Below are 27802 nucleotides of genomic sequence, written 5' to 3'. Positions count from 1 at the left end.
CTTCTATACTTTTTATCACGTAGCTATTTATTATTAGCATTATTCTTGCGACGTCTGATTTCTTTTTAATTATAGGAAATGCGTTTTTCTAAGGTACATAAACTTTGGGGATTGACTGTATAGCCAATACATCCTTAAGGCTGTAGGCCGGGTGGGATTGGAACTTCTACTCCCGACGTACGAGTAGTTTGATAAAGGATTACGATGAAACGATTCATCTTACCTTGGCGAAACCATTGTATTGTTCGCAATGGGGACACATCCACCAATTGAGATGTTGCCGCCAAATTTTCGTATCGTTGTTGCAAAACCAGCAGTTCATTCTTACGGGCCATCTTAATCTGAGAAACGACCCAAGTATGACCGATACGTGTAAATCTGATGATCGTTATCAACGACAATGAGAAAAACAAAAATAGAACGAGAAGGGAGAAATGCTCACTTGAGTTTTTGGTAGACGGTGATTATCGTAGCGAGTATCGATAAGAAGATAGAGAATATCAGCATGAAATTGAACGAGAAGTCGAATTCCATCTTCGTTTATGCGAGAGACACGTGAGAGTTACGAATGGAATTCATCTCCCGCCAACCAGGTGGAACCGGGTCTTCACCTTAACCTATGCTGCTTAGAACAACGTCTAAAAACCATGCGGTCACGTGGCGTACGTGCCGGACTTTCACGTTGCACTTTGCACGTTATACGTTATGTCAATCACAAAATAAGACACGGTTTCAATTCACAAGTCATGCAAATTCGCCTTTTACAAAGTTACTTCAACGTGTCATTCTACCGTATAAATTTCCGCGTCGCCGTCTATTTTACTTTATAAATTCTTAATCGGCCATCGAGCACCATACCTGCACGGTTCGCACCTTTAATTTAACCGATTAACCGGCCAGGCCGCCCATCCCCAGCCCACGCCAAACCCATCCGCATATCCAACTCCCGGTAGAGGGCACTATCGTTGCCTCTCTAAATTATACTATACTAACGTCACGTGATGTTGCGAGGCGCTCGTGGCGCCATCTAGCGTAAATGGCTGCAAATACATACTTTGTATTAGGAGAATATAAATTGTAAGAGGTAGCACTATCTCCGGGTGGTGACGCCATTGGTAGGAGTTATGTGGGGTCGCACCTCTTACCTCTTAGTGCTACCTCTAACCAGTGATGAGATACGGGCCGGGTTTTCTCGCGCATGCGCGGTTTACTACCAATAAACTCCTTCTCCTAATACAAAGCATATATTTGCAGCCATTTACACTAGATGGCGCCACGAGCGCCAAAGCCCTCTACCGGGACTTGGATCATAGATAGCAGCAGACAGACGGCTGTTTCAGTGGTTTGAGGTTTGAGTTTGAGTGGTTCGAGTTCGCGTTAGCGGTCACCAGTGTATAGGTATCGATGACAAGCAGTTCTTACGGTAACAAAACTTGTAATTGCCAAGTTAATAATTTCCTTCTCTCTCCCTTGTTCTTACAAGTAAATGGCAATATAAAAACGATTGCAACAGGGAAAGTGATAATCTGTAAGTGAGCAAGTGCTACAGTTACAATGACTCTCCCGAGTAAGGTGAGTGAGATTCGTTCTATCGAACGTCTCGTTTCACAATTTTACACGATCGTTTCTGCCCATTTCTCTGGTTTGCTTCAGATGGACATAGACGATAAGCCCCTGAAGGGGGAAGGCTTTAAGCCGTATTATATCACTAAAATCGAAGAACTGCAGTTGATCGTAGCCGAGAAGAGTCAGAACCTGAGGAGGTTACAAGCGCAACGTAACGAGCTCAATGCCAAAGGTACATTTCTAATTAACTTGTAGCACGTTCGTTTCACGCAACAGATTATCATCGTTTTCTTTTCGCCCTTTCGTCCGTAGTACGTATGTTGCGGGAAGAACTGCAACTCTTACAAGAACAAGGCTCATACGTCGGCGAAGTCGTTAAGCCCATGGACAAAAAGAAAGTTTTGGTCAAAGTTCATCCGGAGGGGAAATTTGTGGTGGACATAGACAAGAACATTGATATCAACGATGTTACACCGAATTCGAGAGTCGCGCTACGCAACGAGAGTTATACGTTGCATAAAATTTTGCCCAACAAGGTCGATCCCCTTGTCTCTTTGATGATGGTGGAGAAAGTACCAGACTCGACGTACGAAATGGTCGGTGGTTTAGACAAACAAATTAAAGAGATCAAGGAAGTAATCGAACTGCCTGTGAAACATCCCGAATTGTTCGACGCTCTTGGAATCGCACAACCTAAAGGTGTACTTTTGTACGGTCCACCGGGTAAGCAACGAACACACTTAATTTAACACCGTTACTTTGTTGGCCACCGGGCCACGTTCTCGTTGTCCCATCGTCGACGAATTCGACGAATTTTGTTCTCGTAGGTACGGGGAAAACTCTTTTGGCAAGAGCAGTCGCCCATCACACCGAGTGTACTTTTATTCGCGTCTCTGGTTCCGAGCTGGTACAAAAGTTCATCGGCGAAGGTTCACGAATGGTCCGCGAATTGTTCGTAATGGCGCGGGAACACGCACCTTCCATAATATTCATGGACGAAATAGATTCGATCGGAAGTTCTCGCATCGAATCTGGCTCCGGAGGAGACAGCGAAGTACGTTTTGTAAAATACGTTTTACCCCGACGAGATCGATGGCCTCGATCGATCAACTCGACTTGCCGTTAAGTGCCGTGTTAATCGATAATTTGCGATCAGGTTCAAAGGACCATGCTCGAGTTGCTTAACCAGCTGGACGGTTTCGAGGCAACGAAGAATATAAAAGTTATAATGGCGACCAACAGAATCGACATATTGGATCCGGCATTGTTGAGACCGGGCCGTATAGATCGTAAAATCGAGTTCCCACCTCCGAACGAGGAAGCGCGACTCGACATATTGAAAATTCATTCTAGGAAGATGAATTTGACTCGCGGCATAAATTTAAGGAAGATTGCCGAGCTGATGCCTGGCGCGTCCGGTGCAGAAGTGAAGGTACTCCTCTATAATTGTTCCAAGAGACGAATCGACTCTCGATTACAACGATTATCCTCTGAACACGGTGATCTGAATTTCGTTTCACTTTTCTAGGGTGTGTGCACGGAGGCTGGTATGTACGCCCTCAGAGAACGTCGCGTCCACGTGACTCAAGAAGATTTCGAGATGGCCGTAGCCAAAGTTATGCAGAAGGATTCGGAAAAGAATATGTCGATCAAGAAGCTGTGGAAGTGATCGTCTCCGCCTAGACCTCCTATATTCATTCTCTCTTACCGTTACGCATTTTTGTAAGATCGTTCGCAGAAAGATTCGGTTGAAATGTACACGGAATAAACGGATTGTACGAGTAACAGGTTGTAAGAGCACGATCACGAGTTAATACACGTTCCGACGCATTTATTTCAATTAACCAGAGTCGTCTAGCAACGCTGAGCGCATTTCATTCAATTCATCTTTACTGGTCACGTCCAGTCCAGACTCCAGGCGCACGTAGCTGTAGGCGGCGTCGCTGTGAACCAAATCGACGCGCGCGCGGGACCGCGCGTGCGCGCCGCTTTCGTAGTCCATTTTGAAACGCGTTACACTTGGCGATCCGAATTCTTTTCAAGTGTAAAACAATGAACGTAATTAGAACCGAGCCGACGTTCCAACCACCGAGGGAACGACCCCAGACGAGACTGCGACAACCGTTCGACGTCGCGTTGGCAAAACGCTGTGCGTATGAATCAAATGATCTTTCTGACAACGCCATCCAACTTGGGCTCAGCGTCGTATACTCTTCATGATAATCGTCTGTTTTTCTCTCCCGTTAGATTTGGATGGAGGTAACGTGCAATCGAGAAATAAACGTAAATGCACGTCGGCGAGTTCGAGTACATCGAAAAACGCAAGATTTCCAACCGCTCATGGTCGTAGACCTTTCCCCGCGTCCTCTTCTATGGTGACGAGTACGTCGCCGCGCAATTACGCTTCCAGGTGCGCGTGTATCGAGCATCGTGTATTATCATGATCTAACAAGTACCGATTCGAAAACTCCGAACGAATAACGTATAGTGTATTATATACCGCAGGTCTGGAACAAGAACCACCACGGGTGCTGGTTCGACTTCACGCGATTCTAGCGGCACGATCCTTGGTGAGACCGAGTCCTCGATTCACGCTTGTCACAATTACTACGACGATGACGACGACGACGACGACGACGACGACGACGACGACGACGACGACGACGACGACGACGACGACGACGACGACGACGACGACGACGACGATGACACAGATGTACCGCTCGTCTACAGTTACTGCTGGCTATTTTATAATTTATAATTTTTATCGTGTGTGTGTGTGTGTGTGTGCGCGCAGCTATAACGACTGGTCGCGGCGATGCGAGATGCGAAGTAGGAATAGCCACGGTAAACATTCATTGCCCGCACGTAATTCTTTGTCAGATCAGTGACTCCCCGACGTATATCAACGTATTGAGCAGGCTGTACCTGTTCGATCCGACGGAAGTAAGCATTCGCTGAGCACTGAGCTCTTTAATCGACGTCGTCGAGAGTGTTCGTAATTCCGTCGCCGTTCATCTCCTTAGGTATTGATGCCAGACACGATGTGCGACAGTACCAAACATAAGAATATTCTGTACCGTTTGATAACGGAGAATTTTCCCGATATGCAAGTAACAGCGGTGTCTCGTATCCATTTCAATGACACGGTAGGATTAGACCGAGTCAAAACTCTCTGCTTGGACGAGTATTCGGCAATAGAATTGTTCATCAAACAAAAGTGAGTATGTACAGAACGTTTCTATTGTGATTCAAAAAGAAGAGTCTCTGTGCTCAGCGTTTTAAAGTGAAAACGTCGTATACGTATATTGTACAGGTATTACGCGTTGGCCGCGGCAGCGGCACTTTTAAAGTACGTCGAGTACGTGCAACATATTGTCTACGCCCCGAAATCGGTGAAGATCGAATTTCAAGGGTCACCGAATGCCACTACAATAGGTACGACCTCGAGACCAGCATCGAAACGATGATCACTTCGGATCACGAGTCATCGAAAGTGATTAAATCTCGAATTGACGCGAACCGTTTGCAGATTTGGAGAGCGCTCGGAGTTTGGAATTGGTACAGTCGCAATGCGGCAGGCAAAATGTCAGCTTGCTCAATATGCTGGACCAATGCTCAACGCCGATGGGTAGAAAACTGTTACGCGCCAACATACTTCAGCCGCCTTGCGAAGAAGATATGATTCTCGAGCGGCAAGCTGCCGTTGCGGAATTAGTGTCCAATCGTTCCTTAAAGGCTCTCATTCAGGTGTGCCTGGTTTATTCAGTATTATCGTTATTGTTCGTTTTAACTCGAAACGTCGTTCGATGCCGTAGCCTGTCGTGCGACAATTTTACGGTGCCGACAGGCTGTTAGCTTTGTCAATGACGCCGACCGTTTTACACGAGAACAGCGTGCAATGCGCGGAGCAAAATTTAAATTACGTTCTGCTGTTGAAACATTTGTTGGACGCTGTACCGGAGCTTCGGAAGATACTGTCGGTCGGCGAGAGCGATCTAATCCGTAAAATTGAGAAGGTAAGCGGTCGGCCGAAAATCTCTTGACCCATTAACACGGTTAAAACAACGATTACGATCTCAGAAACTGGACAACGATCATTTTCGTTTGATGCGAGAGAAAATACTCGAGACCATACACCCGGATGCGAGATTCGTGGCCGGGTACACGTCTTCGAACATGCAACGCTCTTTCGCCATCAAGGCGGGAATCAACGATCTGTTGGACGTCGCTCGACAAACGTACTGCGAGCTGATCGACGACATGAAAAGTATCAAAAAATTATTTATCAATTTTTTATTATTATCGCTGTTGTCTGTGCTGTTCTCTCCGGGTGTAGGTCTGGTAGGAGCTCTGGCGAACAAATACGGCTTGCCGTTGTCCCTCAACTGCAACGCTTCTCTGGGCTTTCACGTTAAAATGGTGTTGCCGCGGAAAGTGAACGAGACAAACTCGAATTTCACTCTGCCGACCGAGTTCGTAGAGGTGCGAAAGCGTATGCAAACGTATACCATGACCACGGACGCGCTCGCAGCGTTGAGTCAACAATGCAAAATCGCCTGCGACGAATTACATTTAATGAGTAACATACTCCTCTGTGACGTGTTAAAAAATATCCGCGAATACATCGGTTGTATGTTCGATTTGTGCGCGAACGTCGCGGAGTTGGATCTCGTGACGTCTCTGGCTTTGGTCAGCTCGCATCAAACGTACGTGAGACCAACGTTCGGACGGAGTTTGGAAGTGCTCGAGTCCAGACATCCGATGATGGACGCTTTCGGCCTGGACACTCCCGTGTCCAACGACATAGTAATTGTCATTTTCGCTTCCGTTCCCGTCTCGTAGTCACCTCGCCGAGCCCTGGCGGTACCGCCACACCACGGTCACACCTCTGCTCACTTCCTTCTGTTTTTTCCGGTGACGATCAGAGGACGTCGGTACCACGAAACGTGACCGTCATCTCCGGAGCAAATATGAGCGGGAAATCGACCTATCTCAAACAAATCGTCTTGCTTCACATCATGGCTCAGATAGGCTGTTTCGTTCCGGCTGGGAAAGCTACGTTTCGCATAACGGACGCGATATTCTGCAAGATAGCTGTACGCGACGACATCGAATGCAACGCTTCCACTTTTGCACTCGAGGTCCGACTAGTCTTCGATTCACATTGTTGTTACCCGTAACGTTTGCAACTTCTCGATTCGTCGATTCACGTTCGCTTTTCAGATGAAGGAGTCGCGGTACATTTTGCAATCGGTCACGGCAAACTCGCTGATCGTTCTGGACGAACCGTGCAAGGGTACTGCCACCGAAGAAGGTGGCTCGATCGCCTGGGCCATATGCGAGAAACTACTCAACACGACTAGTTTCATTTTCGTCGCGACTCATTTCTTTTACTTGACGAATCTGGCGTATTTGCATGTGAACGTGACCAAGTATGTCGCTCCGTTCGCTCTTCGAGGCATCGGCAACCATACTCGAGCCATTCTCATTTTTATCATACACAGAGCGTCGACTTATCGTGTACCATCGTTTGTTTCAGTCTACATTTCGAGACTAGAATAAATCTGATTCAGCAGCGATCGGAAGATCGACGATCGACGTACACTCATAAATTGAGACGAGGTGTGGCACCTACCGATGATTATGGGATCGCTTTAGCCGAATCCTCCGGTTTACCGAAGCCTGTCACAGAAAAAGCAAGGAGATACGCTTCGGAACGTAGCGCGGCACGTAGAAGAAAAGATGTTTCGTCGATGCTCACGGACACGAACACGATTGCGATACGTGATTCCTGGCAGGTCATCCATCGAGCGACATCGGATTTAAACGCCACGGAGAGAGATCATTACGATGCCCTGGTCGATTTGTACGAATTATTAGAGAGTGGCGATTTCCAACGGGAGCAAGTGAACTCGCTTGTCGAGTTTCTCATGCACTGCAAACGAACGGGCAATGACGAGGGAAATGACGAGCGAGAAGAAAATAAGCAGCAGCAGCAGCAGCAGCAGCAGCAGCAGCAGCAGGAAAGGAACGCGACGAACGAGAGCGAGGGCGACGTGCAAGATGATAACCATGGGGGGCGACCAAGCCCCGGCTCAGTGAGATCGCCAGTGTACCACCCCGGACTAGACGTGAACGCAGCAGATGAAACTGTTGATCGGGCCACCGATCCGGATGATCTCGTGTCGTCCAACTGTTCGTTCGACATGATCATGCAGCCTGTGTGCGTTTATTCGGGATGGGAAGAGGATGTGAGAAAATCTCCAGCGTTCCCGATCACGACTACGGATAAGACGAACGACGATTTGGACGAAACGTTGACAAACTTCACAGAAATCACTCCGCGCTCTGACATCGGTAGAATTCCTTCTCCGTCGTTTACACACGAGCCGTCGCCACCGCGGGCATCGTCGTCGAGGCTGAACTCGATGTCTCCAGGCTCCGAAGTCGGTAATATTATCAACGTTCCCTCCTCTCCACCGTTCATCTACGAACCGTCGCGATCGAGAATATCGTTATTCACGATCGAGGGATACCAACACTGTCTCTCGGACACTGATATCGATATCGATCTGGCCGACATTTCCGACTTATCTACATTGACGCGTTGAGTACCGTAAAGGTAACTAGTCTCTTCGAGTACCAGATGACACGGTGTTTAGTTTTATAATCAGTTCCATTTCAAAAGTAACTTCTCACGTGTATATTATCATTCCCGCAAAATCGCAATGAAAGTAAATATATTTTTTTTCTTACGATGGCTTGGACGATTTTTCAACCACCGGGATCGATTACTACCATTTTCCTGAAAAACTGTCGTTTGATTTCCCGTTATAGGAGCCTATGTATCAGGCTCCGAAGACGTACGCGACGATTAAACGAACGAAATTGATGATTAAAAGAAATTGGAACTGTCTGAAAGAGGTATTCTCCAGAAGTGCTACACTCTAATTACATACATGTATTTCAGAGCTGTATTCACAATGTTTAATCGTTCACACGTAACGTGTATTATGCAAACTTGTCAGAATGTGCGCGAGTGCGGAGGCGAGGCGAGGCGAGGTGAGAAGAGTCTCTCCTCTCCTCTCGAAGAACTCTTCTCTCCTCGGTGTGTTGAATCGTACAGGTTGAATTTTTTACGCGATCCTATCCCATCCTAGCGCGATTCGAAATGAACACACGAGATTCTATTCGTACGAGTCGCAAACGAACAATAAGGATAAAAGCATCGTTGATTTTAGTCGAATTTCACGCGTGATCGCCGGGCAAGATTAGAGTGTCGTTATGTACAATAGAACGAGAATAGGAGGACAGAGATAGAAGAAAATTCGAGAGAGAATGAAAGATGGAAAGGTCGATTGAGCGAAGACGAAATAATCGGCGCACGGCTCTCTGCGAATGAAAAACGCTGCGCTCGAGCTCGATCGGATCGAGTGAATTACGATTCGATAGAATGGATCTCGAACCAAACAGATTTTCACCCTCGCGATCGCGCGATCAGAAAGGACGATGGACGCCTGGATTTCGACGATATTTAACAGAATTTCCATCGGTTCCCGCATTCGTTGCACAGCACAAAAGTAGTCATAGGTTCGTCGGCGGAACGCGTTTGCACTTGATTGTAGGTGCAGTTACGTTTTTTGCATTTACCGCATTTCAATAAGTCGGTCTTGGTCCCTTGGACCACGGCAAGTTGAGCATCGTTGATCGCCTCCTTCTTGAACTGTTCCCGCAATTGTTTTATCTCGTCGCTCGCCATCTCCTCCGCTGTCATAACGGCCAGCCTGGCGGGTGTGATGGCGCCAGCGATAAAATTGGTTCGAAGATTCGGATTCTTCGCGTCACGAAGATTAGCGACCCTGCTTCGTACCTGCACGTTACACAATCGAGTAGAACGTCGGAGAGAGGAACGACAAGGTGAAAACTGTCGCGATATGAAAACGGTGAGCTTACTCTGTTCTTGTATCTGTTGTCGGTGTTCTTAAATTCTGCATAAATAGCTTCCTCCAGTTCCTCGGCCAGTTCTTCGGGGGACGCGCAACCCTCGATTGTGCTACCGTCCACTCTTAAAGCTGCTGCCAAAAGTTCCCTACACTTTAGCCTGACGGCATCGGTGGTGGTCGGAGCGGGAAACGTCGATTGTTTTCTTTGCATATCTTTGTGAGCCTTCTCTTCCTTCACTTTCGCGTCGTTCCCGTCCGCATTATCTTTGTCCTTCTTCTGGTCCCCGTCATCTTTGTTGTTCTTTTCCGACTTGTCGTCCTTCTTCTTTGAACCGCTCGAAGAAGTGGAATCCTTCTCTTTGTTCGATCCTTCGACGTGCAAAAGAACAATATAGTATAATCGGTGGTCGCGTACGTTCACCTAAAAGTTTTACTTGGAACAATCATTCATCATCATCGTCATCATCTATTTACCAGACAGGAATTTCTTCCAATTTTTTATCAGAGTCTTGGACAGCGATATCACTTCTTCGTCTCTACTGGACTTCCTTAACGCGTTCACCGTCATACCGATACGTGTCTTGGTCAGAAGTTCCAAATCGACCGGCAACTTTTGCAATACTTTGAGCAGTTCCAATGCCTGTTCCTGTCCCTGAAACAAAAAGAGAAGACAAGGTATACCTCCTCGGTCACATTACCAATCAGTAGTCGTGTTATTTCTCTTTATGTAATCGAAACCATTGTTATCGGCCGTCCTTACCCGATTATCGCGTTAACGTACACGGTAATATGCGTCCAGATAACGAGCGGTTCTTTTTTCTGAACCTGAACCACGGCTAGACCAGGTGCGACGAAACGGTACCCGCGCGTGGTAAGTACAACGAGTAGTACCGATCAACATGTTAGATAAATGTAACGATCAACGATAACGGTCGCTTGGTGGGTAGCATCAATCTCCATCGCGCGCTTTTACGAATCTGAATCTCGCGGTCTCTCGCGGACGAGAACGCGGACGAGAACGCGGTCATGACTTAACGGCCAAGCTTCGCGAATGACAGAATCATGGTACGCCGACAATGATAAGACTGCACACGTCCGACTCGACACACACGTCGTAGTCGTAACCATTCTCGCGTATCGAACATTATTAGGACTACGGACGACGATGCGACCGACAGCGTACGAATAAACGTTCGTCTTTTTCTCGTCTAATACTTAAGTAGACGCGCGAGTCGAATGAAAGAGTCGTGTCGTGTGTAACGTTGTTCGCAACGGTCGTGTTGGTCGTTCAGTTCACGCAACGATCGTGTTTTCTGTTCGAAGAAATGATTGGTTCTCGATCAATTGATGCGATCTCGATCTCCAATATGCCGAACGCGCGACAGCGATACACAACAACTATATTTTACTCACTCACTCACCGTTCCGTCACCGCTCGACATTTTGTTCAACTTTTTCTGGATCCGCAACACCTCTTCCTCGGCGCTCATCGTGGATACCTGATAGTTTTTACACAAAACACCGATATAAACATACAACGTGCCGCCGAGCAGCTGAACGACAAACACGTAAATGTTACGTTTACGACCGTAACTTGCGACGCGGAGTTCGATACTGGATACAGAGGCGAGCCAAAGCTGACTCGACACCCTCGCTCGACCTCGACGCTCGACGGTCGCAAGCAGTCGCAGCGCAATTGTGCATCCCAAGTAATCCCAACGTGCATACATACGTACGGGCACCGGTGCGAAGCTGGTTGGTCACCACCACTCGTCTCGGGGCTGATCGTGCTGACACCTTCGGCGGGTAAAGCGAAATGGAAAACGCGAGGGACGGTTCGAATCACACATGTCTTCTGCTCGACATCGGCATCACCACCACCTCGACAGGTTTCCAAGTGTTTCGACCACTTTCCACCATCGACTCTTTAATCGAATGCACGTCGTAAAATTACATTTTGTCGATACAATTTTCAGACATGAACGAATCACAACAACAAACTCAACGAACAGTGATCTGCAGCAACTGTTCAGATGTATTGTCAAGGCTATACACGAGTGTTACACGATTATTAAACAATACTGCGTTCTCACGATCCGATCGTTTTCATACGAATATTTATTAAAAATTGTACTTAAGCTATTCTAGCCTTTAACTTTCTAGAAAATGTAACATGTAGTTATAAGTATAAACTTTTCACACTAGTAAACGGTATAAGCGGAACGTAATTGAAATCGATCGTTTAAAATCCAATCGTTTTTCTTATAATTAGAAAAGCAATTATGTATAAAATATTTAATGATGAGAAAACAGAAATTTTTGTCGAAATAACCGAGCCGAGCATCATCCGACCTCTGGTCATCCAGATTTTCACAGATCTGCCGTGACATGAACTTTATTTCTTAACTACTTGAATAACGTCTTCGTCGTGCATAACGTGCTGCAGGCCTACTCGTTGAGGCGAATACTTGGTACTCGTTCCCTGAAACAAAATATGAAACGTCTGACAACGTTTCCACGGCGGACGACGCACTCTTCGCGAGGGTGAGTACGCGACGAACGATCCTTACCCATACGAGAGCATATTTGAATTGTTGAGCGAGCGTACGGTGTATCGCATGGCACACGTGTTCCACGGTGACTCCTTTCCTTAATATCAAACCGTCGTCGAAATCAGGCGGTTGCCCAGGCTTCTTAGTGTAAACTCTTATCAAAGATAAATATTCCCATAGCGTTTCAAGAAGGAAATCCAAATTTAATTTCATATTACAACTACGGGAGAACATAATGTATGAGAGTCAAATATGATTTGTCGATCGTCAGAGCTCCTACGTCGGAGTACGTTGCGCGTGTCAAGTTTCTCTCGTAAATTCCGATCTACGGACAAACAGATATTCTCACCTAACCACTACGCTGTTAGGTTGCCTCGCGATCCTGTCCACTTCCTCTATAGATATTTGATCTATTTTGTTATGTACATAAAGGCATGGTAAATATACTCTGTTGGCATTGATCACGTCGATTAATTCGTCCGCACTGCAATCTTCGCGAAACAGGACCTCGGCATTGAAAATTTTATACTCATGCAAGATCATTTGAACTAATTTCTCATCGACTTTCGTCAACGGGCACGTCGAATTAAACGCCAGTCCGCCTCCTTTCTTTATTTTAAAATATATGTTTGGCTTCTTTTTGTTAAGTCTTATACCGACCGATTCTAATTCTTTTTCTAACAGTTGCCTCTGTACATCTTGCTTGGTAGCGTCTAACATCATGAGAACCAAATCTGCCGTTCTTGCGACAGCTATCACTTGCCTGCCTCTTCCCTTCCCCTTAAATGTCGTAAGTATTAGAAAAATCCATTCCAGTCTCACGTGAGACATTGAAAAGTGAGTGACGCATTACCTGTGCAGCACCTTCGATTATTCCAGGAAGATCGAGGAGCTGTATGTTGGCTCCTTTGTATTCGATGACACCAGGTATACACGTCAACGTCGTGAATTCGTAAGATGCGGCTTCGGATTCCGTGTGCGTCAGAGTACTCAACAAAGTAGACTTTCCGACCGAAGGAAAACCTATCAAAGCTACCCTCGCATCCCCTGATTTTAACACATCGAATCCTTCTCCCTTCTCAGATTTTTTTGGTGGCTCTAACAACTGCGATCTGTACTTTGCGAGCTTCGCTTTTAACAATCCTAAGTGATATTCGGTGGCTGAAAATTCATAAATCGAGTTGCTATATAATCGAGAGCGAGAGAGATACGAGTGAGCACGATGCAAAGATTCGCAAGATCACGTTTCGTTAAATGCATTCTATGGCAAGGACAATTTTAACTTTTAGCGCTCGATGCTTCTCAAATACACGTCTCGTTACACGTTACACGACTCTGAACGTGAGTATGTGAGACTAGGTCCAGGTCTGCTGAGGTTAAGAGACGACATTCTGATTATTATATACGTGTATACATACGAACCTTTGTTCTTTTGCGTCCGTGCAATTTCCTTTTCAATTTCTGATATTTTCTCTAATATGCCCATTGTACGTGTCTAACGAGAGAACGACAAATTTACATTGAGAAATATTACACACCGCACGGCGCATCACAGTCCACCCACACCACACCACTGCCACGGCACACGGCGCGCGCACACACACACACACACACACACACACACGCAGGCACACGATTGAGGTTAAGGGAGGTTTGCGTGATAATTGGTAAATGATGTAATTTTATTTTGAAATTGAATGTAAAGGGAACGTAAAAATACAGGAACGGTGTAAATTATAAAAATAATAAACGTTATTCGTTCATTGTATCATTTACTTATTATTTAATCAATTATTAGGTTAATTAACATTTTAAAACGTAAGTTAAAATGATTTTGGGGTTGCTCGTGGCGCCATCTAGCGTTCATGGCCGCGAAAGTGCTTGGCCCCGATGAATTTGGAGTTGCTCGTGGCGCCATCTGGCGTAAATGGCTGCAAATATATACTTTGTAATAGGAGAATATAAGTTGTAAGAGGTAGCACTAACGTCCTACCAATGACGTCATCACCCGGAGATAGTGCTACCTCTTACGACTTATATTCTCCTAATGCAAGGTATATATTTGCAGCTATTTACGCTAGATGGCGCCACTAGCGCCTCGCAACAGCGCCGTGTGTTGAGAAATTGGTGAAAAAGTCGATTCACAACAACGCAACAACTTCCATTGCGGCGAACTGCGGCGAACAACTTGACAAGCGTCAGAAGAAGACACGTTGGTTAGATTGAGGTTAGATAGAGGTTAGATCGGGTCAGGTTCCAGTCAGCCAGTACAACGTGATACGATGTACGACGATTACAACAGGGTGAGCAAGCCGAGTCGTTTTACTATCGAAATCGAAAGTTAACTAAACTATTTAAATCGAAATATCGTTCCAATGAGCGACGATAGGCTAAGAGGTGCATCGTTTTTTTTACAGTATGACGCTCACGACAGTTATGGATCACCGGACGTATATGGTGACCAGTACGAAAGCCCACATTACCGTGTGGTGCCAGAAGTCGTACGAGACTTTGTAGTATATTTACGAACGTGTATAAACGAGGGGCTGATCTTCGAGGTGCAAAATCTGTACGAGACGTCGTTTCCAAAAATTTCGGAACAGTTCTTCGAGAAATCATCTTGGCCGGACGCGACAGCGATCAAGCCATTCGTCGACAACGATTCACTGTTTCTCTGTTTATACAAAGAGCTTTACTATCGACACATTTACGCTCGCACGTCCAGTCACGGGCCCACGTTGCAGCATCGTCTTGATTCTTTTTCTAATTACTGCGAACTGTTTAACCACCTTCTGCGGTCGGAAACGCCGGTACAGTTAGAATTACCCGATCAATGGTTGTGGGAGCTCATCGACGAGTACGTTTATCAATTTCAATCGTTTCAATATTATCGTGCGAATTTGTCGAATAAAACGGCCGATGAACTCGACACGTTGAACGACCACAATAAAGCATGGGATGTGATGTTCATTCTGAACGTTCTGCATTACTTGGTAGATAAATCCAAGATCAAAAGTCAATTGGAGGTGTATGCGAGCGGCGGAGATCCGGATTCTGTCGCCGGGGTGTTCGGGAGACATTCTTTGTACAAAATGCTCGGTTATTTCTCTCTCGTCGGTCTTTTGCGTTTACACTCTCTTTCGGGAGACTACTATCAGGCCATAAAGGTGCTGGAGAACGTGGAACTTTATAAGAAGAGCGCGTACTCTCACGTTCCCGGTTGCCAAATATCGACGGCGTATTACGTTGGCTTCGCGTACATGATGATGCGTAGATACGCGGATGCGATCAGAACGTTCTCCGGCATTTTATTGTACATTCAACGGACGAAGCAATTGTTCGCGACGAAAAATTATCAAAATGATCAAATCAACAAACAAACGGACCAAATGTATAACTTGCTAGCGATCTGCCTCGTGCTACATCCGCAATGCATAGACGAGGGATTGCAGCAGACGTTGCGCGACAAGAATTATCACGAGAAAATGTACAAGATGCAGTACGGCGATCTGGACGAATTCGAATCGATCTTTGTGCATTCTTGTCCCAAGTTCGTGTCCCTCACGCCGCCGAATCCCGAGAATCCGAACGAGGATTATGTCCGGGAAGCGGTCAAGCACCAGACTCAAGTCTTCATGGACGAAGTCGTGCAGCAAAAGATGTTGCCAACGATTCGTTCCTATTTGAAATTGTACACGACTTTACCATTGAGCAAACTAGCCACGTTCATGAGTAGCAATACCAGACCCGAGGAGAGTTGGGACTTGGACAAAGAAGTCAATGCGCTCACTATTCACTTGCTGTGTTTCAAACACAAAATGAAGAACATAGTTTGGACGAAAGGAGCATCCGGATTAGATGGGAAATTTCAGTCCGGATCAGAGGTAATTCGTACGATCATCATATAGGTCGATACGATATTTTTACTCTTTCTATTGGAATCTTCTCGATATTCATCATGTTCGGTACGTCTTGTAATGTTACAGCTGGACTTTTACATCGACCACGATATGATTCACATCGCTGACACGAAGGTCGCGCACCGTTACGGTGATTTCTTCATTCGAAAAATTTTAAAGTTCGAGGAACTAAACCGCAAGCTGCATCATATTAAAATTTAATTCATTAATGCGGTATAATACCGAATAAACTGATTGATCAACAGTAAGCATAAATTTTTATTTATATAATCATAAGACGATTTCACTGTATCGGTCGGTGTCGGCAGACAACGTTACGTTGTACCACACGTATCACCACGATACATCTACCTGTATCTACGTCGCGTTTTCCTTTTCTATTAAAAATTATCAAACTCTATAAAACCATCGATACACGACGTATCGAATTCATCGTACACGACGTCGATTCGTCCAGACACACGTCCTGCTATGTTTCAACGTTTCACAACTATGTACAATATTTTCCAATACTAACGCACACACGTGAACAGTTTTTTGTGCAACGCGCAAAAGCGTTTACCGTTTACTGTCTCTTTAATTTCTTAAAAATTACATGGGCATTCAGAGATTTCGGTTTATCAAAAAATAGAAAGAGATAAAGAAATAAGCTATACGTCGTCTCCGGTTTAACGTCAGCAAGTTCTCTTCGGCGGTCGCACAGCAGATCACACTTTCGTTAGACCGTGGCCAAATTTAAAGAAAAACGTTTCCACCGGACTGGATTAACTTTTCCTAATGACGTCCATGTACAATACAGGCTACACACGTGCATATACACATACGTGCAACAGAGCTACGCAAAGCTCGGGTCGTTTCAACTCCGACTCGTCTCTGAATCGTCTCGGATCGCGTCGTGCATCATGTCGCACGCTGCTGTTAAAATGTTCGGTTTGAACACCGACGCTGCGGTCATTGTCGTCGTCGTCGTCGTCGTCGTCGTCGCCGCCATTGCTGCTGCTACTTTCAAGTTATGAAGATAATGAAAGAATCGATTTCCCCTTTTACTGTTCGCGGTGGCTCGCGACTTCTCCGCTCTGCATATTGCTCTTACAGATGGGAGATAATCCATAGCCAGAATTCGACGATCCAACACGAACGTGGTAGCACGCGCTAAAACTAAGTCTACGTTCTTGTTTATCTGTTTTCTGAGCACGATATTGTTATGAAGCTGTAGTTCGCTGTCGCTAAACTGTCCTGTCCGCATTACTTTGTTTCCTATCCATTCACTTATTTCTAGACACACGTCACTAGAAGACGAATACGTAGACGTGTCCTCGATCAAGGACAAGTTCGGTTGAATTTTTATTTCGGACAGATCCAACGCGGTGTCCTGAACGTCGGTCAAAGACGACATTAACGCTATATCATCTAATTTACTAGCTAGATCAATTAATATACTTTTATCATTGATCTTTTCGTTGCTCGACGCTTTCGACCTCTTCTTCGACCGTTTACTTACTTTAATCGCCGGCTTGTATACGTTGCACAGCACGCTGTGCCAAAATGAATTCTTCAAATTGACGCTTCTGTCGAGAATTTTTAGTGGACCGGACAGCAATAAATATTGCAGTTGTAATAAAGACCTTCGTAAGTCGCCGGTTTGCAATAGATCCTGTCAACAACAACAACAAAAGAAAAACAAATAACGGTATTATTCCGTTGTACGAACGATACAATTGTGTCGGCTGATCTACTACGTGTCAGCATTTACATACGTACGATTTTACGATCGCTCGGCAGCCTGTAACCAGTTTCTACCATCGAAATCAATTCCAACAGAACGGATACCGCGTTGCCGCTGGGTCGTTGAAAATGAATTTTAGTTTGCTGAGGTGCCATTTTACTCAAATGAGGACAAACGTCCCTGCAAGTCATTACGATCGGACGCTTCGAGTTGGACGCCAACTGATAGGCAGCCGAAACGAAACCTTCGTCCTCTTCGAATATAAGATCAACGTCCTCCAGAAGAATCAGAGAGTTTTGTGGCACGTCCTTCGATTCGATTTCATCTAAATTCGTATCGTAGTAAAGAGCGGTAGGAGGAGCAACAGCAGCAACAGCAGCTGCCTTGCCGTTATTATTCTTGATCCGATGCGATTTGGTCGCTTCCTCGAACTCCTTCGAAAGTTTCTTCCCTGTCCTTCTAGACGACGCGTTTAATTCCAACACGCTAACGAACAGAAGAGATATGCCTGATTACGAGCCGCGTGAGTCAATTGATTTTGTAGGTACAAAAGATACATCGTTTTCTCTCTTTTTTCTCATACTAACGTGTAACCAAATTCTTCGGCTATCGCGTATACGCTGGCCGTTTTACCGCATCCATGTGGTCCGAGCAGCACGGCTACTTGATTACTTTCGATACTCGTCGAACGACTATTGTCGGACTGGTAAAATTCATCACCACTGTCTCCGTTCGTCGCAGCAGAAATTGCGCTCCATCCGATCAACCAGTCCTTCAACTTTCTAACAGCTTCATCGTTTCCAATCACTTGTCCAGAACGTCTCGGCCTGTATTTGTAAGTCCAACTGCAATACTCGAGCTGTTCCTCGTCGATCGATTCGATCTTCTCCTTCGTCTCCGATTGTTTCCTTCTTTTACCCGTCAACGATGATTTTGGGTATTTGATCGTTTTGTTCGATCCTCCCTTAATGACAGAGATAACATCCCATATTTCCTTCACGTTCGAACAATTTCTCCCTAATTCTGCCAATACATCCGAGACCCTGGGGGGTCTGGCCAGTTTCTCAACAGACTTGGACTTGGACTTGGACTTGGACTTGGACGACGACGACGACGACGACCTTCCATTTGACCAGTCTATCACGTCTTTAAAATTGCTTGAATCTATTAGTGGAACGTGTTTGGCCGGCACCTTCGGAATCTCGTTCGGAATCTTACATCCGTCAAAAACGGCTGAACGGCTGCTCAACTGAGTGACATGGCTTATCAACGGGAACGATGATAACGTACCATAAACGGATCCCATCTTCCGATTTGTACCTTTCGTACAAGTGTCCGTCGTATTTGGTCGTAAAAATAATCGACGTGCAGCCATCGCCTCTGGATCCGGCTTCTTTCGTTTCGCGAATAAAGGTGCCAGCTTAGCCGCCTTCCTTCTTCGATCGTTTTCACGAACCGGCCACTGTTGGCCGTTCTGTTGACTCTGCGTATCGTTGTTCTCCGCGAGAACGATAAGTTCCATCGGACGCGATTGGTATTCATCGCCTTTGACCAATTCCTGCTGTTTACTCTCCGTCGGTTCTCCGCCTTTCTTTTTGCGCAGCTTCGTCGTCGCACCGTTGGCCTGCTTCGAAACGGTTTTTTCAGTCTTCTTACCCTTTGTCGTCGGTGAAGTTTTTAGATCTACGCTTTTTGACGTCCCACATTTTTTACGATTTTCCATGTTTAATTCAGTGCCGGTCCTTCTTGCCGTAAATATTTCTTCATCGCTGCTGCTGCTGCTACTGCTGCTTACTGTTACGAACATAAAAAGTTACCTCTATGTATATGTGTATAACGGTATACGTGAAAGGTGTGACAGAACGATGAATGAGAAAGATTGAAATATCAGCGATCAAAGTGCGAGAAGATCATTGCCATCGACCAAAAGTGTTGATATTTGGGAGACTCACGAATTCATGTTCATCATTTATATCAGTTTCAACGTAAATGGACGACATTCGAAAATGACCATCGCGTAAATTACCTAGAATGGTATCCTCGACGTTCTCGGAAGCTCGAAGATTCACTTTCAACGACCATTTACCTCTTTTCGTCTGCCGCCTGTCACGTTTGCCGCCCTCGTTACCGAGAACATCGACGTTATCGGACTCTACGATCCTTATGTCATCCACTCGAGACAAATCGAAATCCGATCCTTTGTTCCTGCGTATCCTCCTGCTTCTGCGTATTTGTTTAATTTTAATCGATCTCTTGGTCGGTCGGCTCTGGGATTGATCATCGCTCTGGGTCGCGTGTACATCGGCTTTCACCACGACGGTAGTTACGCCCGCAGTATTTAAATCCACGGGTGCTTTGCTATTTTTAAGGGAACGTCGGGACAAGAGTAAAACAGACTTTTAATTGACGGTACGTCTAACTACGGTAGAACATATGAAATAATACGTTATACAATTACCTGAAATAATTCAATAACGTGCCGGCCGATTGCTTTTGGCTTAAATTGGTCGTGATCGCGCCGTTGTCTTTCTTCTTCTCTCCCTTGAAAAGTTTTAGCCGATCTTTTATCATTTCTTCTATCTTTTCACTTTCTTCCATCTCCGCGACTTTCCTCTTGGAACGTCCTCTTTTATCGGCCAAAGCTTCGAGCCTTTCCTTGGTACGTTTCAATTTTTCCCTGCATTCCTCCGATCTTTTAGCATCTGCTTTTGCATCCGGGGGACTGAATTTCGTTTGCGCCGCGGGACACTGTGCCACTGGCTTATTATGGCCCATCAAAATCGCAAAAGCATTCGACGAGCATTCGTCTTTACCGCTTTCGCCCTCGTCGTTAGGATCGACATTTATTAATTCCATCGTGTCGTCATCGATCATTTTTTTATCCTTGACTTTACTATTTCCGCTCGTGCGACTGTCTCTACTAACGTCCAGTTTATCGATCAGTTCCTTTTTCAATCTTTTATCGGTCTCCGAACAAACCTTGGGACAATCTTCACTGAACCGCTTCTTCTGCTTCTTCTTGTCATTGCTATTACCATCGTTACTACTGTTATCACTGTCACTGCTACCATTAAAATTGTTTGATCCCTTATGATTTATATTCTGGCCGTTGTCGGTTAACGTTTTGTTCCTCGTTGCTAATATCGATTTTAAAGTTGAAGATCTTTTCGGTGTATCGCGTTGATTTTCATTCTTACCGTTCTCCTTCGAGAACGGACTAGGTGTTTTGTCGATCATATCGTTACTATTCTCTACGATGTCACATATCCTTTCGCTTGTACTCGATCGGGATATTCTAATTTTTACACGACTACGCTTCCCTCTCGAGCCTTTTTTATCGTGCGAGTATTCTTCCCTCATCGTTTCATTGTTAGCGCAACTCGTTGCACCGTTAACAGATTTAACGCTATCGTCGAAATACTGCGTGATATTTTTCATACCTCGTCACCATGCGCGTGAAACTTTCAAAACGTAACACGGTTCATCGGTGCAAAAATTAATTGTTTATCCATCCACGCGTACGGTAAAATTTTGGCGCCATAATACTACACGACATGTTTCCGTGGTTCCATGCGTCCATGACACACATATACACATATATGTATGCCAAAGCTCTGTGTACCTCTTCGGTATAGATGGGAAAATGCGATACATTTGTGGGAATTTCCATGGAAGCGATGTGCGCCGAGAAAGAGTGAAATTCAGATTTCGGTTACAACCTGCAGACAACTATACTATATGTACAAGATTCGACGAATATATTTTCTCCTGTAAAAAATTGTACAGCCGAGAGAGTAGTGATTTTAATTACAGCCGCGAGCGCGATCACCGCTCCCGGATTCCTTGCCCAGCGCAGCGGCCATCATGCGTTGTCGTGCGCAGACCACGCGCGCATCGTGCGTACGTCCAAAAGACACACTCCTGCATACTCTCATCATCCTGTATTATTATAAACATTTATTCATGGCTCGATCAATTTGGTCTTACAACATAGTTTTCTCTTCAACGTACGTAACGTGATACGAATAATTTTTACGCACTATATTTAAATGACGTCCGTTCACGTTTATCTTGCCAAAAACGTGAGTATTAAAGTGAATATAATAATTTGTATGCTTTACGAAAAAGAGATATTAAAACGTTATAGGATGGGTATAACGTGTATAAGCACATTTCACGTGTTCAAATTTCACGTTTGAATTTTGCATAAAAACGATATATGATGCTGGTAAAGGTGGAAAAATCGAAAAGTGTCAAATACAGTGAATAAAATTTAGTCCGATGAAAACATCGATTTAACGTGAATAGGTGTATAGTTTTGTTAAAATTGAGAATACCAGCAGCGTAAATCGGTTCGCAAACGTTGAATTAAAATATATCGGATCGTGTGGACGTTGAAAAGTTTGTAAAAACATTTGTAGAAACAGTTCCATCTTACGTAACTTGAAATGACCGAGGTTACAAAAAGATTTTGTATACGAAGGCCATGGCCATCTATACACTTGTATATTTGTATTTTGTACATGGGCAGCAAAAGTCCGATAAAAAATTCAAAGACGTAGTCATTAGTCAAGATGTATTCGGTATTTGTAGCGAGCCATCGGTAGTAGAAAATAAAGTTCTGCTGGCACATTTCGAGGTGTAACAATGGCATGCGTGAGACGTCGTTTTCAGTCTTACATATACTTGTATACGCGCGAACTGAAATTAATCTGAATCTGTGATACCGCGACGTCACATCGTTCAATAGGCTCTTCTCTCGTCGTCGTCACAGTCACAAATGATCACAAAATATTAGCCGTTGTTAGGCATTTGTTCTCGACGCGAGAAGATCAGATAAAAAATTGTATAAATTACCCATCGTCTCCCTTCTCCTGTCAGACGGTCGAGACACGACCGTGGTAGGGGTAGTCGTGGTAAAAATAGAATTGAATCACGTGATTATACAAGCAAAATCTGGCCAGTTAACAAATGCTAAACCGTGTAAGAGAGCAGTCTCGAGTACCTATTAGGTACTTAGGTGGTACATTGATCGTCAGTGATCTACGAGAGAATTTGACCCTTGGTCGAAATCAATGACTCGTACGTCTGGGAATCGGATAACGAAGTACTAAAACGCTGTCGGCCGATATAATTGGTAATAGATTGTCACAATGATGATTCACTAAATGACTCACACTATCGAAAACGCGGTCTTTCGTGCGAACCTGTAACCGGATAATAGGAGTAGATTATTAAAGATGCACGTAAACCAGCGATGAATGGGAAAGGAGGAGAACAGAAAAGGTGCGCGGTTAGAATACTTACTACGCCTTCCGGGTCGATCAACAATAAATGTTTCGGCGTACCGTTGTTCATACCGGTGAGAACGTATTGGCCAGGCGAGCCTTGAGATTCGCGTACCAGGAAGTCTCCGTCCTGAAAAGGTGTCAGGGGCGAGATGAGATGCGAACAAACGATGAAAGTAAGCTTGGACGCTTACCCTCGTCAACATCGATTCCGCTTCGGCACGGCTGACGCTACCATGGAACCACACCTCATGCTTCAACTGCTGTTTCTGAGAATGCGGACTCAATCTGTTCATGTCCGATATCGCGGAACTAAACGGTTCTAAAAAGAATTCGTCGTCGTTGATTTCGTCGTGTGAAAAGGTTCACGACGTCGTCTTTCACCTCGCTTTCACACGCTCTCACGGAAGCTACTTACGCATGTCGAACACGTCGAAGAGCGACGTTTGATCGCGATGATTTTCTCTGGAAGCTGCTACCACGCTATCGTTCACGTAATTGTGTTCGAGGGACGCGTTGAAATTTGTCGACGTCCCGTCTGAGTTCAGATCGATCAAGTTTCCAGTCTCTGCATCGTAACGATTCAGTGTTGTAACGATACCGTGGCATTGTCGACGACGATGGGATCGCCAGTCACGTTACCTGCCCATTGTTCGCGATGTCTCTGGTCAGAATTCGAAGAGAACGTGTCCCCGCGTAGGACCGAATTGTGCGAAATATTGTTGACCCGCGACGCGTGAATCTGTGCAGTGTGATGGTGATGCTTCAAATTGGGTAGAGTCGACGCCGTGATCGGTAAGGGTGGAACCGGCGGCGGAGGTCCGACGATGTCCGGAGGAACTTTTCCCGGAAGATCGTTGTAATAATCTCTGTCTGCTTCTCGTCCGCCGTTCAATATAGGGCTGCGGTCATTTAAACCAGATTGACAGTGGCTCGAGTCTACGATCAGGGAATTTACGCCAATTGCACGAATGAAAACGATCGATAATTACTGTAACGAATTTGGTTTCGTAAGAAATTCCTTGAATCGCAACTCGAAAGCTTGCCCAATGGTAGATATGACGTCTTGTGCCAATCCTCCTCCGCATTCTAATACGTAACATGCGCGGCACTCGTCCATATTTTTGGCAACGTACGCCACGAAGTCCAGTCTTCCCTGGAACGGGACATGGGACGGTAAGAGCGTCTACGAGTAATTTCAGTTGGAAGCGTGTAGACAGATGTACGAGATACATTACCGTGTCGCCTCCCGAAGCGAAAGATATACGCGGCATTTCATGCTTGGCAATGATGTGCCCGGTCTCTGCATTGGTCAGTGCTAAACTGCAGCTACTGATAATCAAATTTATCATGAGACCCGTGTGTTCCATGCGAGGTTTATCGGGTATCGCCCTCAACACCTTCCTGCCCACCTTTCGTTATACGTATAAACAATCATAAATTCTCGTCGTGGTCGTTCTGTTATAAACCTAATGGCAACAATTAAACGTGCATACCCTCCTCTTTTTATCTGCAGACTTTAGCCCGGCTGCTTCACAGACTCTGTTTATACATTCTCTACGCAGAAATTTGACAGGAAAGTTCATTCGAAACGAATATACTGGTGCATGTATAGATTAAGCGAATATAATACGTAGCGACTTACTTGGCGACCCATGATCTTGTTTCAAAATCTAAGCTTTTCATAGACGTGTGTACTTCTAGACATCCTATGTACTGAATAGATACATTGGTATTTGAACGTTATTTAATGCACGATATCGATGTTAGATCAGTAAGATCAAGATTTTACCTTAACTTTGTAAGTGATTCCCTCCTTACTCACTAAATGGTCAGGGTGTAACCACCCTCTCGCTGGTTTACTTATGAAATTACTACGTCCAGTTGCCATTTCTAAATTCTATATACTCTATATACATACGTGTATGTATACTATGACCAGCTACAATTATACCGTGTTGCATACAATTATAATTATATAATTATACAAGTGTACAACTGGAAACAGAAGAATTTTAATTGGAAATCGATCGATGAATTGTTCAGTTGTGTGGAAAATATTATGACGATATGAAATATCTTGGATCGCGCGTAACTACATTCTCATTGTCAGTCAACATCAATGTGTAACTGTCTCCGGACACCGCGCCTTCCATCGGAACAATTAAACTTCAGTCGACCGGTAACCACACGACAATGCGACGAACAAATGAACGCAATGATCAACGCTGCGTCGTAATTGTCCCGACCGACGATGCGTGCGGGTAGAAAATTTCGATTTAGGAAATGTATGATTTAACAGGAAATGAGATCATACCTCGTAGACGATTGTTCGTATCATATGTCTACGACACGATTATACGCAATCGGCTTTTTGATCATTTCAATCAAGAATCTATCGACGGATGTATGAAACGAAAGTACTACGATAAATTCGACATGTTTGCCTGATTTTCTGGCACAACCCCCCCACACACACACACACACACAAGATCAGGTGCACTGGACCACACCAAACCCAAGCCCACTACTGAAACCTGAAACCTACCGAACCGGACAGACGGACGGAATGGACCGAACTGGAACGACCAAACAACCGAGGTTTAGCAGTACCAGCAGTACAGAGTACAGGAGTAGGAAACATGGTCACCACACCAATAATCGTTTGTTAGAACTGAGAACTTACCTTAAAATTGGAATTCTCTTTCTGTTCATCCAGCAATGAGTCTCTGCAAAGAATTTGAAACAACCAGGAAAAGTGTTCCGTGTTTATCGTGTGATCAGTATTTCTCTGAACAATATTAATCCATAGGGTTCAGTCATGGTTCGGAAGGGCCATGAAAAGAATCAAACTTAAGGTGAAAAAACCGAATCCGTTGTTTGAACTTTGGTTAGAGGAATGGAGGGAAGAAGCTGCGTCGAAAAATTCGGACTTGCAAAAGCAATTTTCGAAAGCTCTCACATCGTTGAGGAAGTATCCTTTGCCTCTGAAGTCTGGGAGGGATTGTATAATATTACAGCACTTTGGTACAAAATTATGTTTGATGCTGGATAGGAAACTCGAAGAGTATAAAGCCCGAACCAAAGGTTCGACGAGTACGAGTACCAACGATATTGATTGTAACGCCGGTGAACAGCTCGGAGGAAAATTTGAATCTGAACGAAACGTTCTACTAGATACTACAGATGAAGAGGCTGACAATTCGGAGGAACCTTTCAGATTGTACAAGTCCAATTCTGCTGAGCTCATTACCGACAAATGTTTCGAGCAGCAGCCAGTCGTCAGAGATCGGGATCGCAAAGGACAGAATTCCAAGCAAAATGTAGCGGGAAAACTACGGGAGAGAACAAAATCGGCAAAGAATTTAGATCCACATATAGAGGATAATGATGAAATGGATTCTCTCGATACTTTTAAACGGAACGCTTACTTTAAGACGAACAAATTTGACATAATATTACTGGTGGATACTCAGGAAATTTGTGGGTATGCCAAACGACTTGTGTCTCGATATCAAAAGTCAGTCGATTAGATTTCTATGAACATTCTTATATGTATACAGTGGTAAGACGAAACCTGAGAACGACGCTACCATAGTGGAGTTAACGGAGCTTGGTGTATCGTTTGAGGTACGACATTTGAAAGTTGGCGACTTCGCATGGATCGCTAGATGCAGAAACACGAACAGAGAATTGGTTTTACCTTACGTCGTGGAGAGAAAACGAATAGACGATTTAAGTGCAAGCATCACGGATGGGAGGTTCCACGAGCAGAAAGTAATTGCATTGCAATTGAATCATTCTCTTATACATACGAACTTTATCGTTCACGATTGAAACGTAAAGTTGTCATCGTATCGTTTCCTGTTCAGTTCAGATTGAAACAGTCTGGGATTCAAAATCTGATGTACGTGATCGAGGAATACGAGAAAGGTCGTAGATTAGCGATACCGCATTCGTCGTTGATGCAGGCTTCCATCAATACTCTGATACAGGATGGTTTTTCAGTGAAATATACTAGGTCCCATAAAGATTCTATGTTCTACCTGTCGTCGCTGTCTCGTATTTTAATTACAATTTTTAAAGTAGTAGTTTCGATACATCTTTTAAATTTTTACCGTAAGTAAACCGTTGTACTTGATTCTAACCGTTGTACGTGTTTTTAGGAGAAGAATTTGTCTGTCTGTAAGAAAGAAGATATTGCACAAATTGATATTTTAAATGATAATTTTAGCATGATGGAATTCGAAGAATTCAATAAAGCGGCATCCAAGCAAAAGGTATACATACGGTTCTGCGATGCGTACACGTGTAATAATTCGTCCATCGACATCCTTACGTCATGTAATACACGTGGAAATTGATATTCGTAGGTGTTTAAAGTGAACGAAATGTTTGTTCGCCATTTGCTGCAACTGAAGGGTATGAGTATAGAGAAAGCCGCAGCGATCGTGGATCGTTATCCGAGTCCGCGAGCATTGATCGAAGCGTTTCGACGAAAATCTTCCGACGCCGGATTATTGTTGGCGACTATCGACTTCGGTGATAAAAAACGTCTTATCGGACCAGCGATCAGTCAAACAATTCATCAATTGTACACAAAAAGGAAGTTCGATTGAAATTTCACATAAATCACAATTGTTCGCCATTCGTTCCCCAGGTGCTCGTTCGCCATCTGGACGAGATGCGAGAGAGTTAAAAAAAGAACTTGGACCGTCCAACTCAATATATGTATCTCTCTTATTACTGTTGTGACGAATGTTGATATAATTCACGAATAATATTAGAAAAAAGTGTAAATTAT

At 44.6% G+C, this 27802-nt stretch overlaps 9 protein-coding genes and 1 long non-coding RNA gene across 18 annotated transcripts in view; 4 read left to right on the top strand and 6 right to left on the bottom strand.

Moving 5' to 3' along the window:
• Positions 1-982, bottom strand: part of LOC108631283 (uncharacterized) — a 4760-nt gene extending 3778 nt beyond the window's left edge. Inside the window, exons 1-2 of the mRNA XM_018035122.2 lie at positions 443-982; positions 224-341 (exon numbers count right to left, since the gene is read on the bottom strand). Of these exons, the coding sequence (XP_017890611.1) occupies positions 224-341; positions 443-534 (210 nt within the window). The 5' untranslated portion in view covers positions 535-982. The remainder of the gene's footprint in view (positions 1-223; positions 342-442) is intronic.
• A 331-nt stretch (positions 983-1313) lies between these two features.
• Rpt6 (26S proteasome regulatory subunit Rpt6) lies at positions 1314-3351 on the top strand. The gene is made up of 6 exons (XM_018035071.2): positions 1314-1572; positions 1654-1798; positions 1879-2289; positions 2394-2620; positions 2723-2998; positions 3095-3351. The coding sequence occupies exons 1-6, from the start codon at positions 1555-1557 to the stop codon at positions 3233-3235; spliced, it is 1218 nt and encodes a 405-aa protein (XP_017890560.1). The 5' UTR covers positions 1314-1554; the 3' UTR covers positions 3236-3351.
• Positions 3352-3478: 127 nt separating this feature from the next.
• LOC108631262 (mutS protein homolog 4) lies at positions 3479-8327 on the top strand. 4 transcript variants are annotated; one of them, XM_018035069.2, is made up of 13 exons: positions 3479-3715; positions 3814-3976; positions 4072-4136; positions 4364-4512; positions 4593-4786; positions 4883-5004; positions 5099-5316; positions 5385-5585; positions 5650-5836; positions 5906-6375; positions 6495-6710; positions 6793-7001; positions 7109-8327. In XM_018035069.2, the coding sequence occupies exons 1-13, from the start codon at positions 3619-3621 to the stop codon at positions 8178-8180; spliced, it is 3363 nt and encodes a 1120-aa protein (XP_017890558.1). In that variant the 5' UTR covers positions 3479-3618; the 3' UTR covers positions 8181-8327. The 4 variants fall into 4 exon arrangements, with proteins under 4 accessions (XP_017890558.1, XP_017890557.1, XP_026674567.1 ...); XM_018035068.2 differs by having other exon boundaries at positions 5650-6375; XM_026818766.1 differs by having other exon boundaries at positions 3690-3976; positions 5650-6375.
• A 116-nt stretch (positions 8328-8443) lies between these two features.
• Positions 8444-11380, bottom strand: TfIIS (RNA polymerase II elongation factor). Of its 3 annotated transcripts, XM_018035072.2 has the most exons (5): positions 11249-11380; positions 10934-11011; positions 9987-10164; positions 9523-9881; positions 8511-9439 (listed from the first exon to the last, which is right to left on the bottom strand). In XM_018035072.2, exons 2-5 carry the CDS (start codon positions 11000-11002, stop codon positions 9104-9106), a joined length of 942 nt encoding a protein of 313 aa, XP_017890561.1. In that variant the 5' UTR covers positions 11003-11011; positions 11249-11380; the 3' UTR covers positions 8511-9103. The 3 variants fall into 3 exon arrangements, with proteins under 3 accessions (XP_026674569.1, XP_017890561.1, XP_026674570.1); XM_026818768.1 differs by lacking the exon at positions 11249-11380 and having other exon boundaries at positions 8444-9439; positions 10926-11013; XM_026818769.1 differs by lacking the exons at positions 10934-11011; positions 11249-11380 and adding an exon at positions 10273-10360.
• Positions 11381-11527: 147 nt separating this feature from the next.
• On the bottom strand, positions 11528-13652 carry LOC108631265 (developmentally-regulated GTP-binding protein 2). Its single transcript, XM_026818767.1, has 5 exons — positions 13487-13652; positions 12918-13225; positions 12414-12844; positions 12083-12284; positions 11528-11994 (listed from the first exon to the last, which is right to left on the bottom strand). Exons 1-5 carry the CDS (start codon positions 13548-13550, stop codon positions 11908-11910), a joined length of 1092 nt encoding a protein of 363 aa, XP_026674568.1. The 5' UTR covers positions 13551-13652; the 3' UTR covers positions 11528-11907.
• Positions 13653-14208: 556 nt separating this feature from the next.
• On the top strand, positions 14209-16232 carry eIF3l (eukaryotic translation initiation factor 3 subunit L). Its single transcript, XM_018034948.2, has 3 exons — positions 14209-14367; positions 14482-15948; positions 16051-16232. Exons 1-3 carry the CDS (start codon positions 14347-14349, stop codon positions 16183-16185), a joined length of 1623 nt encoding a protein of 540 aa, XP_017890437.1. The 5' UTR covers positions 14209-14346; the 3' UTR covers positions 16186-16232.
• elg1 (enhanced level of genomic instability 1) lies at positions 16223-21610 on the bottom strand. Of its 2 annotated transcripts, XM_018034936.2 has the most exons (6): positions 21522-21610; positions 20169-21429; positions 19737-20068; positions 18298-19504; positions 17746-18196; positions 16223-17638 (listed from the first exon to the last, which is right to left on the bottom strand). In XM_018034936.2, the coding sequence occupies exons 2-6, from the start codon at positions 21146-21148 to the stop codon at positions 16841-16843; spliced, it is 3768 nt and encodes a 1255-aa protein (XP_017890425.1). In that variant the 5' UTR covers positions 21149-21429; positions 21522-21610; the 3' UTR covers positions 16223-16840. The 2 variants fall into 2 exon arrangements, with proteins under 2 accessions (XP_017890425.1, XP_017890426.1); XM_018034937.2 differs by lacking the exon at positions 21522-21610 and having other exon boundaries at positions 19797-20068; positions 20169-21366.
• A 43-nt stretch (positions 21611-21653) lies between these two features.
• mus81 (mus81 structure-specific endonuclease subunit) lies at positions 21654-27801 on the top strand. 2 transcript variants are annotated; one of them, XM_026818728.1, is made up of 6 exons: positions 21654-21792; positions 25718-26485; positions 26562-26775; positions 26871-27083; positions 27165-27278; positions 27372-27617. In XM_026818728.1, the coding sequence occupies exons 2-6, from the start codon at positions 25836-25838 to the stop codon at positions 27615-27617; spliced, it is 1437 nt and encodes a 478-aa protein (XP_026674529.1). In that variant the 5' UTR covers positions 21654-21792; positions 25718-25835. The 2 variants fall into 2 exon arrangements, with proteins under 2 accessions (XP_026674529.1, XP_017890439.1); XM_018034950.2 differs by lacking the exon at positions 21654-21792 and having other exon boundaries at positions 25623-26485; positions 27372-27801.
• On the bottom strand, positions 21705-25592 carry Shc (SHC-adaptor protein). 2 transcript variants are annotated; one of them, XM_018034953.2, is made up of 11 exons: positions 25316-25592; positions 24791-24996; positions 24644-24714; positions 24495-24555; positions 24237-24410; positions 23991-24154; positions 23641-23900; positions 23417-23566; positions 23193-23320; positions 23018-23128; positions 21705-22917 (listed from the first exon to the last, which is right to left on the bottom strand). In XM_018034953.2, exons 2-11 carry the CDS (start codon positions 24887-24889, stop codon positions 22783-22785), a joined length of 1353 nt encoding a protein of 450 aa, XP_017890442.1. In that variant the 5' UTR covers positions 24890-24996; positions 25316-25592; the 3' UTR covers positions 21705-22782. The 2 variants fall into 2 exon arrangements, with proteins under 2 accessions (XP_017890442.1, XP_017890441.1); XM_018034952.2 differs by having other exon boundaries at positions 24791-25592.
• On the bottom strand, positions 27051-27381 carry LOC113465103 (uncharacterized). The gene is made up of 2 exons (XR_003389925.1): positions 27289-27381; positions 27051-27181 (listed from the first exon to the last, which is right to left on the bottom strand). It is a non-coding gene; the product is annotated as an uncharacterized LOC113465103 (long non-coding RNA).
• Position 27802: the final 1 nt, after the last annotated feature.

The sequence above is a fragment of the Ceratina calcarata genome, unplaced genomic scaffold (genome assembly GCF_001652005.2).
Source record: "Ceratina calcarata isolate Rehan_Ccalc_2016 unplaced genomic scaffold, ASM165200v1 scaffold86.2, whole genome shotgun sequence".
Lineage (NCBI taxonomy): Eukaryota > Metazoa > Arthropoda > Insecta > Hymenoptera > Apidae > Ceratina > Ceratina calcarata.
This window is presented reverse-complemented; position numbering and strand designations above follow the sequence as displayed.